The sequence below is a fragment of the Musa acuminata genome, chromosome BXJ3-7 (assembly GCF_036884655.1).
Source record: "Musa acuminata AAA Group cultivar baxijiao chromosome BXJ3-7, Cavendish_Baxijiao_AAA, whole genome shotgun sequence".
NCBI lineage: Eukaryota > Viridiplantae > Streptophyta > Magnoliopsida > Zingiberales > Musaceae > Musa > Musa acuminata.
The window spans coordinates 15,407,676-15,419,696 of record NC_088355.1 but is presented as its reverse complement, the minus strand read 5'-3'; the positions used below and the strand labels follow the sequence as shown (position 1 = coordinate 15,419,696).

Genomic DNA, 12,021 nt, shown 5'->3' with positions numbered 1-12,021 from the left:
GCTTGGAAACAAATGCCTAACCGGTGGAGATAGCTTCAATGATGCCAAAGAGACTTGGCCGCCAGTATATACCCCACATCAACTCGTCTTTGTCCATTGCACCTCTTTTCTATTCTATTTCCTCGGCCGTATCGTGCCAACGCTTTTACGTCCACATTCCATTGTGTCATTTGGTTCTTAGCTCCTTTCGTGGCATCTAAGCGATCCTTCCTTCCACCATGCATGGCACGGACAAGAGATAGACTTCCACATATGATGTCATCAGCATACAACCGTAAGCTTCATCTTTGTCATGTAGTCACTTCCATGCCAACCGCTCGAAGCTTCGTCTACCTCTCCGTGCACTCTATATATACTCCCTCCTCCTACCGGTGCAGCAATGGCCTTCTCTGGTGCAGCAATGGCATCGCTCGGCGGCCTCTCCTTCCTCCTCCTCCCCCTGCTCTTCGTCGTCTCCCATGCAGCCACCTTCGACATCGTCAACCAATGCTCCTTCACTGTCTGGGCCGCCGCCGTCCCCGGGGGCGGCCGCCAGCTCGACCAGAGCCAGACCTGGACCATCAACGTCAATCCCGGCACCACAGGCGGCCGCGTCTGGGCCCGCACCGACTGCTCCTTCGATGGAAGCGGCAGCGGTAGCTGCCAGACAGGCGACTGCGGCGGCCTCCTGGAGTGCCAAGGCTACGGCACGCCGCCCAATACGCTGGCCGAGTTCGCCCTCAACCAGTTCCAGAACATGGACTTCATTGACATCTCCCTCGTCGACGGCTTCAACGTGCCCATGGACTTCAGCCCCACCTCGGGGGACTGCCGGGGCATACGGTGCTCCGCCGACATCAACGGGCAGTGCCCCGCGGAGCTGAGGGCGCCGGGCGGCTGCAACAACCCTTGCACCGTGTTCAAAACTGATGAGTACTGCTGCACATCCGGCAGCTGCGGGCCGACAAACTACTCCATGTTCTTCAAGAACAACTGCCCCGATGCTTACAGCTACCCCAAGGACGACGCAACCAGCACCTTCACCTGCCCCGGTGGGACTAATTACAGGGTTGTCTTCTGCCCTTAATTATCACGTGGGAGGAGAAGGAGGTGACGGCGGACGTACAAAGAATCTACTCGTAGATAAAAGAATAATAAGCCAATTACCCAGTAATAACAACGAATAAGAGGGTGTCTGTATTGACATCCGAATTGATGAGTGCTTTGTTGCACAAGTGATATATCTCATATCCCTATGTTGTACGTCATTTGATGTTATGAAAGTTTCTATAGAAGTCGACAATAGGATCTCTTGTTGGCATCAAACTCGAGAAAAAAATAATATCACAACATTTAGATCTTGTCATATGGTCTTTTTGGATCTCTCTCGATGATTTGAATTTGTGTTAGATGGATTACCAGTTCTAGAATAATGTGGCCATCAAGTCAAATAAACATGCAATATATTATAGTACTTCAGGTCATCTGACTCGGGACTTCCAAGAGATCTTGAGGTCCTATTTTGACAAGTTAGGCAGATAGAAAATATGAAGTCATGGATTTTTCATTTAAAGATCTGGATATGATTTTTTATCAACACCAATTAAGCTTTAACATTCTCTCTCCAAATGTTCTGCTTGTTTTTGGGTGAAAGAAAAATCCTGTCATACGTAACAGGAAATTAATTAGATTGAAGCAGGATCTGAACACTTCCATTTGTTCCATGACATATTTCACCACCCAAGAAAAGTTGTGGTTGTCTTGAAGAGTGGTGTCAATTTCCACTAGTTATGAAGCCTTCTCATCAAAAGGACTAGAAATGACTTTGGTAATTTAGATATTGGATTAAGTTTTAGTTTGTGTTTAACAGCCTTTGAAAAAGCCAACGTCAACCGTTTGAGAAGTCCATCAGTATCTAGAAAAAATAATCGAAGGTTTTTTTTTTTGTTCTTGGGTTGATCACTAATATTCACAATCATTTTGTATTTATCTTTTATAGTTTAATATAATAGTCAAGTTATTATAAATCTATGTGATCTCAATAACATTAGAACCGATAAAAAAAAAGAAAAATTTAGATCTCGAAGATATCAAAAAAGATAAAAAAAATAATCAATTATTCGAAGGAAAAGTTGTGATTTTCAAACTTATGACTTTCCAACAAAAGAGATTTAAATCATGATACTGACATCAAACAACACATGCTATCATTGTCTTACTTTATCAAAACACAAAAGAGACCAACAAAAAGAAAAATCTAATATTACAAAATCATTGTCTTCTTCTAATACTTTAATTGAAATGGAATATTATAGAGAGTTTAAAGGTTTTAGATGTATAGTTAAAATTCCTTCAAATTTGGCTCGTATTTATATAAGTTTTGAGAAATTTTTTTTAATCATATACTAAAATTACATGATCAAATTAATTATTTAAATATATGACTTATCCTCAAATCATATATTGATTAACGATGTAAGAAATATAAAATTATTATTTTATATTTATCTCTATTGTAATCTTCTATCAATAATAATAATATTTGTTTAGAATTTTCATCGACTCCCTCCATCATCATCATCATCATCATATTCCTTAGTCCTAATTTCATTTCGTGATAACTATACTTCATTTGTTATGATATATTTTATTAGATCAGGAATATTGTTGTGGACTCACATCAATAGAAACTTTGGTACTAATACCAATAATTTAATTAATTTAGATGGATAATATATTTTTATTTTTCTTTGGGGTTCGAGGATCATTTTAACTCTTTCAATATAGTTTTTCTTACTTTGAAGAAAAAAATAAAAACCTTTTAATTCATTTGTGAGGTTCCTTTTTATGATGGTCAACAATAGGTACTTGGATGGTTTCACTGAAAACATGGTTAATTTTAGGGTGATTTTTTTACACAAATATTTTTATTTTAAGTTTTTATCGAACGACATCCTCTTATTGATTTTTCTCAAATAATAATATTTAAAATTTAAAATTTTAAAATTATCTCTCTTTTATTCACCTCGTCATGTCATTCACTCTATATTTATTGATACATTTTGCTTCCATAAAGGGAAGAAAGGAAGAGAAATGGAAAAAGATGGAGACATAGAAAAAGAGAGTGGAGCATAGTGAAAAGGGAAACCATGAGGAGGAGAAGGAGGTGATGGAAAAAAATAGATATGGGAGAAGAGAAGAGTAATGGAAAGGGGAGATGACAGCAACAAGAGGGTGTACAAGAATAAAGGACTGATCATTCAAGAATTTTTTAGATTTAAAGATACTTCTGGAAAAAAAATTTAAGAGGGATATAAGAAAAATTATCCTAAAGTTTATGATTAATAATAAATTAAATTAAAAATAATTTTATGAATAATTATAATATAATTTAATGTGATTAATATCTAAAGTGACCTATTCTTACTCTCTCAATTCCAAGTCAAGTCAACGGTTTGAGAAGTCCATGGATATCTAGAAAATTTAATGGAAGTTTCATTTGTTCTTGGGTTGATCACTAATGTTCACAATCAGTTGTATTTATCTTTTATATAGTCTTGTTATTATAAATCTATGTGACCTCAATAAGGTTAGAACTGATTAAAAAAAAATTAGATCGCAAAATATGAAGATATCAAAAGGGACAAAAATAATTAATTATTCAAAGGAAAAGTTATGATTGGCACATTAAACTTATGACCTTCTAACAAGAGAGATTTAAATCATGATACCGGCATCAAACAAAACATGTTATCATTGTCTTACTTTGTCAAACACAAGAGAGACAAGCAAAAAAAAAAAAAAAAAAATTCAATATTACAAAGTCATTGTCTTCTTCTAATACTTTAATTGAAATTGAATATAATAGAGAGTTTAAGGGTTTTAGATATATAGTTAAAAGTCCTTCAAAATTTGGGTCATATTTATATAAGTTTTGTGAATTTTTTTAATTATATACTAAAATTACATAATCAAATTAATTATTTAAGTATATGATTTATCCTGAAATCATATATTGATTAAGTATGTAAGAAATATAAAAATATCATTTTATATTTACCTCTATTGTAATCTTCTATCAATAATAATATTTTTTTAAAATTTTTATCGACTCCCTCCAAGAGCATTATCATCATCATATTCCTTATTTCTAATTCCATTTGGTGACAACTACACTTCCTTTATCATGATATTTTTTTTTAGATCAAGAATATTATTGTCATACAATGGATGCATGTCAACATATGTTGAATATCGTATTTTGATGATGAAACCAATTGATAATTGTGTTTATGTTTTAATCTGTATTTTTAGTGACGCAGGATGCTTCGATTAGGATGAGACAATTAAAGCAGGAAAAATCATGTTGTGTCGGAGAAACATGTGAGAAGATTGGACGTCGGGCCGATGGATCGGTCGACGTATTGATAGAAGGCTTCGGGCTGTGGACTTGGGCATCGGGCCAAGAAGAGCGGGTATTGCGCCAAGGATATCGGAGTTGCGGAGTCAACTAGCCGATTGGGCAATAGGCCGTAGGAGAGGACGATGCGCCAAAGAATCGGACGAAGCGTCTGTTGAATCTCGGATTTTGATGATGAAACTAATTGATTGTGTTTAGATGTTTAACTGCATTTTGAGTACTGCAGGTCTACTCGATCAGGATTAGTAAGTTGACGTAGGAGGAATTGACATTGCGCCGGAGGAGATCACGTTAGGATATTGGATGGCAGAAGGCTTCGGACATCGGGCATCGGGCCAAGGAGAGCGGAATTGTGCCAAGGATATCGGGGTTGCGGAGGTCAACCGCCGATTGGGCAAACAGCCGCAAGAGAGGATGATGCACTGAAGAATCGGACGAAGCGCCAACCAATGACGTGCCGGGCAACAGAATGTCAATTCGCGTTGTAATAACTGTCTAGATCGGAGTAGAGTTTTGGCATGCATGTGCAGGATTAACTACGATAATGATGAAGACATAAAGCAAAATAAAGTGCGGAGTCAAGCACGAAGGATTCGTTGGGAGTTCAAGAGTTCGACGGAAGTCCGAAGGTTCGTCGGGAACGCTGCCGGAACTAGCCGAGAATGAGTAGGGAGCTTGCCGAAGGGTTTTTCGGAAGCTCGCCGGAAGGTTCATGGTAAGTTCGCGGAGTTCGCCGAGAGAGATCGGAGCTTGCCGAAGAAGCTCGTTGGAACTCGCCAAGATCAAATCGTGAAGTTTAAGAGCTTACCGGGAGTCCGCAGAATGGTTTCCGAGAGTTTATCGAAAGACCGTCGAAAGTTCGTCGGAAGCTCGCCGGAAGAAGTCTTGACTTATGGACTTTGTAATAGCTTATAAAATGTCTTTAAATTCGTAGTTAGCATATTAATTAGGGTTAGGATTAGGTATTAATCCTATAACCCAAGTAGGGGCCAATTGGGCCCGAGTTCGGACTAGTTTGGGCCAAGATTGAAGCCCAACTAGTGGGCTGAAAACACTGTTGGCGGTGGCACCGCCCAGTGCCCGAGAGCTGGGCGGTAGCACCGCCTGGGCTGGGCGACGGCACCGCCCAACACTGTCAGGGTCAGAAACTGACAGGCGGTGGCACCGCCAGCATCTGGAACTCCAAGAGAATTCAAATTTGGAGCCCAAATTTGAATCATCTTGAGGCCTATAAATACCCCTCAAATCTCAGCTAAGATTACAACTTTTTGAGCAGCAATTGTTTAAGAGAAAAGCCTTAGAAAAGTCTTAGCTAGTCTTGTTTTCAATTCGCTAGTGTTCACCTCCTTATTTCTTGCTGAAAATCTGTAAGAGAGTGAACCGCTTGTAAAAGAGTTGTAAGAGGGGTATTCACCATTCCCCTTCAAGAGATTTGCTAGTGGAAGGTGGGAGCCTCATCGAAGAGGGGCCTCGCAAGTGGATGTAGGTCACTTGACCGAACCACTTCAAAAACGGCGTAATCTCTGGTTTGCATTTCTTTACTGCTATTTACATTACTGCAAACCTTCTTACTTGCTTTATTTCATCATTACCTTTGCTGCACAACTTTGCGAATACGCTTTCAAGTTAAGCACTTCCGATTCCGATTTTTATCGTACGAAAGATTTGTTGAAACCAACATTTTAATCCGCTGCACTAATTCACCCCCCCCTCTTAGTGCCGCTCCGATCCTAAAAATTGGTATCAGAGCCCGGTATTTCTCATTTCGGATTTACACTCGAGAGAAATTGCTCTTCATGGCTTTCAAGAGGGCTTATCGGTTGTTCGTCCACCGTTGTTTAACGGATTGGACTACACTTATTGGAAAACTCGAATGAGAGTTTTCTTGATTTCTATGAATTTGGATTTATGGAATATCGTTGAAAACGGTTTTCAACTTCCCTCTAAACCGATGAACGAATGGTCGGATTTGGAGAAGAAGTATTTTTCTTTAAATGCAAAGGCTATGAATGCCTTATTTTGCGCTTTGGACAAAAATGAGTTCAATCGGATTTCTACGTGCGAAACGGCTTTTGATATTTGGCGAACACTTGAAATCACACACGAGGGAACTAGTAGAGTCAAAGACTCGAAAGTTAATATTTTAATGCATGATTTCGAGCTTTTTCAAATGAAGCCGAGCGAAACCATTGTTGACATGTACACCCGTTTTACGGATGTCGTCAATGGTTTACAAACTCTTGGCAAATGTTTCTCGAATTTTGAACTTGTTAGTAAAGTTTTACGATCACTTTTTAAAGTTTGGGAATCAAAAGTTACGGCAATACAAGAAACAAAAGATTTAAATATTTTTCCACTTGAAGAACTTATCGGCTCATTGATGACATATGAAATGGTGCGCAATGCACATGATGAACACAATGAACACTTGAACCACCTTCCAAAGAATAGGAAGGATTTGGAACTCCGGACAAATGAATACCACTTGAGCGATGACTCAAGTGATGAGGACAATGATGAACTTGAACTTCGAACACTAAATCTTAATAAGTTTATTAACCAAAAATCTAAAATAAACAATGAACTTGAACGGAGGACGAGGCCAAAGAAGAGGAAGGCAACCAAGGATGAATCAAAAACTTCCAAAGGTAAAACGGCGAATTGGGCTTTGACGAGCTTTGACTACAAGGTAAGTAACTCAACTCTCTTGAATTATTTTGAAATTACATAATACTTTTCATGAGTTATTTTTAATTTAGTTTAGGATTAATTTTCTTAAAAATTACATGAAAATAAAAAATTAGAAATCATGCTTATCATTCTAGTAATTTTGAAATTCATGAAAATTGTATGTTTATGATAAACAAAATAATTTTGATTAAAAATACCTTATGAAATATGATATCATGTCTAATAAATTTATTTTTTGAGGCTATGTATGATGATGATGAGTTTTGGGTAATCTATAGTTTATTAATTATTGATGATTTCCATAATGATCTTTTACGATTTATGAATTATCGATTTATACCATGATGAAAGCTCCTTTCGAAAATGAGGCACAACTTTTGTATGCAAACTAAGCATGAAAAAAATAGATTCACCTAAAAAGAAAAATGTATGACTACAACAAATAACAAATGATTTTGATTGAAAATACTTTATACTCAATGAAACCATTATTGATGAATATGCTTTATGTTTAATAGTTTCTTTGGCTTATATGCTCTATCATGATAAATATTTTAAAAATAAATAAAATCATGTTTGATTTGAAGTAATGCTTAATGATGATGCTTAATGATGTATTTTTTGATTGGACATAAAAGTGGCTTTAAAAAATGATGTATGTTTTGATTTGACATAAATAAAATAGGCATGCTTATAGGAAATAGTGAAGTGTCATGCTTGACAATTGTATACTTAACGATGCATAAAGTTGCAATGAAAAAATTAATATTTTAATACTATGATTTGATGATTTTATGCATGACATTGTAAAGTTATATATAATGATGCTTAATTATGAAATTGTGTAATAAAAATATTAAACATTTTGAAATCATGTTTTAGTGTCATGTATATTGATCATGCTTAATAAATTTTGAAATTATGCATGATGAATCTTACGATTTATGGATTATTGATTTTTATCATAATGAAAGTACCTTATTGATCTTTGTTGTAATAAATCTTACTCTTTTGGTTTTAGACATGATACATGTTTTTATTAGGCATAAATGAAACAAAATCATATGTTTTGAAACAATCGAAAAGAGGAAAACATTCTTGAAAATTATTTTGCTCAATCTTATTGATTTTGATGAATCCATTTGTATCATCTTTGTGAATCTCTTGGATTTTGTTAATGATTTTGATGATTTAAATTTGAATAATTTTTTATCGAAATCACGATCTTGATCTCTTGAAATTTATAATATGAAATTCTTTATGAATCAACATTGTTTTCTATTTAAAAGGAGATTTGTCGAAATGTTTCATAGTCTTTTAGTATTCATGATCTTGATAATTATGTTTTGAAACTTTATGTAAACCAAGAATGTTCATCATGATTTGAATATTTAAAGAGGAGAATTTTCTAGATGAATCATGATTTTGATGATTGAATATTTGATGTGCATGAATTGAGATCTTGCTCTCCTACTATTCTTTTTGCTATTCACCAAAAGGAAGACTAATTCTAATAAACCATGATATGCTATATGAATTTTATTGTATTCATGAAGTAATATCTCATCACTAATTTTTGTTTATATTTCTTCATGTGATGATATGAATGTATGAAACACTTATGATATGATTTTTTTTATACAATTCCATGTATTCATGAAATGTTTATCGCATCACCCAACTACTTTCTTCTTGATATTCCTTATGTGGTGATATAAAATTATGCATGAAATACTCTTGATATTATTTTGATACAAACAAATGAAAAGTAATGATCATGAATGGTCGGATGAAATTTGACAAGTTAATACCATCATGATTTGAAACATTTATGATTTAAAATTATGCACGTAATTATTTTTTATTTTGATGATATATGCATATAATGTGTATCATGAATACTTTATTATCATACATGAAAATAGTGATAAATATTTTGAAAATAAATGTTTGTATCATGTTAGATGATTTTACATTTTGTGCATGATGAGCTATAGTGATGATTGTACATCAATTTACTTTATTATGAATTATATGAATCTTGATCATGAACTTGTTAAGAAGAATTTTAATGAATCATGAATCATATGTTTGATATTCATGAATTGATCCTTATTGATATATTTCATAAATTCTTTGCATATTTAGCTTGTTGAATGATTGAAATTTTTAGCCATTGAGTCCTCCCTTTCTTTATGACTTTGATAAAAGGGGAGAAGGTTTTGCTAGCTTGTGCATTAAAAATGAAAGTAAACTTCCTAGCATGCTAGGGAAGTAAAACTTGCAAGCTTGCACTTCTAAAAAGGAGAAGAAATATATTACCTATCGAAAGAAGCAAAAAGTGCAAAACTTAGAAAACTTGCAACAAAATTGCTCTTGCCATGCTTTGTATAAAAAATAGATTGATATCCTTAAAAGCATCGTATTAAATTTTTTAGTGTATCGCGATGTATCACATAATGATATTATGATTTACGATTGTATCATGTGATCCTTGGTGAATTTTTATATTAATATCCTTCATGAAATGATTTCTTTGCATTAGTGTCTTGTATGCATCTTGTGATGATTGAAATATTGATTGATGCAAAGTTCATGTAAAAGTCTAAATCATTAGTTCCTCTCCTTCTTTTCGGCAATGACATAGGGGGAGAAAGATTGCTAGATCAAGGCAGATGTTGGCTAGCTTGTACTCTTCCCTTCTTTTCAACAAAAACGAAGGGGAGAAAGTTTTTGCTAGTTAGAACATGCAAAGAAAAGCAAAGTGCAATCTTGCACAAGAAGCAAGTGTTGAATTGCCATGATTGAACTTAAGAATCTTGCTATGCTTTTGTGCTTATATGTTGTGATGAAAATCTAGCTTCATGTTGCAAAAACTTGCATATCTTTTAAAATAGCTAGAGCTACTCCTTTTTGTTGATGACATAGGGGGAGAAGTATATTAATGACTTCATGCATTGAATTGAATATTATATATATATTTGCATGATGGTTTAAATGTTTTTCATAATATGTGATGAATGTTACTTGGATTTGGGATAATCCAAGTGTTCTATCAATGGCATATTGATAGGGGGAGTTTGGTTAAACTCCGGGGAGTTAAGATTAACTCCGTTAGTCATCAATTAGTTGTCATCATAAAAAAGGGGGAGATTGTTGAATCTCGGATTTTGATGATGAAACTAATTGATTGTGTTTAGATGTTTAACTGCATTTTGAGTAATGCAGGTCTACTTGATCAGGATTAGACAGTTGACGCAGGAGGAATTAATGTTGCGCCGGAGGAGATCACGTCAGGATATTGGATGGCAGAAGGCTTCGGACGTCGGGCATCGGGCCAAGGAGAGCAGAATTACGCCAAGGATATCGGGGTTGCGGAGGTCAATCGCCGATTGGGCAATAAGCCGCAAGAGAGGATGATGCACTGAAGAATCGGACGAAGCGCCAACCAATGACGTGCCGGGCAACAGAATGTCAATTCGCGTTGTAATAACTGTCTAGATCGGAGTAGAGTTTTGGCTTGCATGTGCAGGATTAACTACGATAACGATGAAGACATAAAGTGAAACAAAGTGCGGAGTCAAGCACGAAGGATTCGTTGGGAGTTCAAGAGTTCGACGGAAGTCCGAAGGTTAGTCGGGAACGTTGCCGGAACTAGCCGAGAATGAGTAGGGAGCTTGCCGAAGGGTTTTTCGGAAGCTCGCCGGAAGGTTCGTGGGAAGTTCGCGGAGTTCGCCGAGAGAGATCGGAGCTTTCCGAAGAAGCTCGTTGGAACTCGCCAAGATCAAATCGTGAAGTTTAAGAGCTTGCCGGGAGTCCGCAGAATGGTTTCCGAGAGTTTATCGGAAGATCGCCGAAAGTTCGCCGAAAGCTCGCTGGAAGAAGTCTTGACTTATGGACTTTGTAATAGCTTATAAAATATCTTTAAATTCATAGTTAGCATATTAATTAGGGTTAGGATTAGGTATTAATCCTATAACCCAAGTAGGGGCCAATTGGGCCCAAGTTCGGACTAGTTTGGGCCAAGATTGAAGCCCAACTAGTGGGCTGAAAACACTCTAGGTGGTGGCACCGCCCAGTGCCCGAGAGCTGGGCGGTAGCACCGCCTGGGCTGGGCGGCAGCACTGCCCAGCACTGTCAGGGTCAGAAACTAACAGGCGGTGGCACTGCCACTGATAGGCGGTGGCACCGCCAGCATCGGGACCTCCAAGAGAATTCATATTTGGAGCCCAAATTTGAATCCTCTTGAGGCTTATAAATACCCCTCAAATCTCAGCTAAGATTACAACTTTTTGAGCAGCAATTGTTTAAGAGAAAGGCCTTAGAAAAGTCTTAGCTAGTCTTGTTTTTAATTTGCTAGTGTTCACCTCCTTCTTTCTTGCTGAAAATCTGTAAGGGAGTGAACCGCTTGTAAAAGAGTTGTAAGAGGGGTATTCACCATTCCCCTTCAAGAGATTTGCTAGTGGAAGGTGGGAGCCTCATCGAAGAGGGGCCTCGTAAGTGGATGTAGGTCACTTGACCAAACCACTTCAAAAACGGCGTAATCTCTGGTTTGCATTTCATTACTGCTATTTACATTACTGCAAACCTTCTTGCTTGCTTTATTTCATCATTACCTTTGCTGCACAACTTTGCGAATACGCTTTCAAGTTAAGCACTTCCGATTCCGATTTTTATCGTACGAAAGATTTGTTGAAACCAACGTTTTAATTCGCTGCACTAATTCACCCCCCCCCTCTTAGTGCCGCTCCGATCCTAACAGCGTCGAGAGCCCAATGACATGCCGAACAACTTGGTTAATTGCTTAGGATTAATTGTCTCGATCGAAGTTTTGTTTTAAGTGTGCAGGATTAACTATGATGAAAGTAAGACATGCAGTAGGAGTTGCGTCGGAGTCCGCAGAATGGTTTCCGAGAGCTTGACGGAAGTCC

The 12,021-nt window shown here is 36.7% G+C and overlaps 1 protein-coding gene across 1 annotated transcript; it reads left to right on the top strand.

The window, feature by feature from the left end:
• Positions 1–364: 364 nt before the first annotated feature.
• On the top strand, positions 365–1,340 carry LOC135643489 (protein P21-like). The gene has a single exon (XM_065160509.1). The coding sequence runs from the start codon at positions 380–382 to the stop codon at positions 1,064–1,066; it is 687 nt and encodes a 228-aa protein (XP_065016581.1). The 5' UTR covers positions 365–379; the 3' UTR covers positions 1,067–1,340.
• Positions 1,341–12,021: the final 10,681 nt, after the last annotated feature.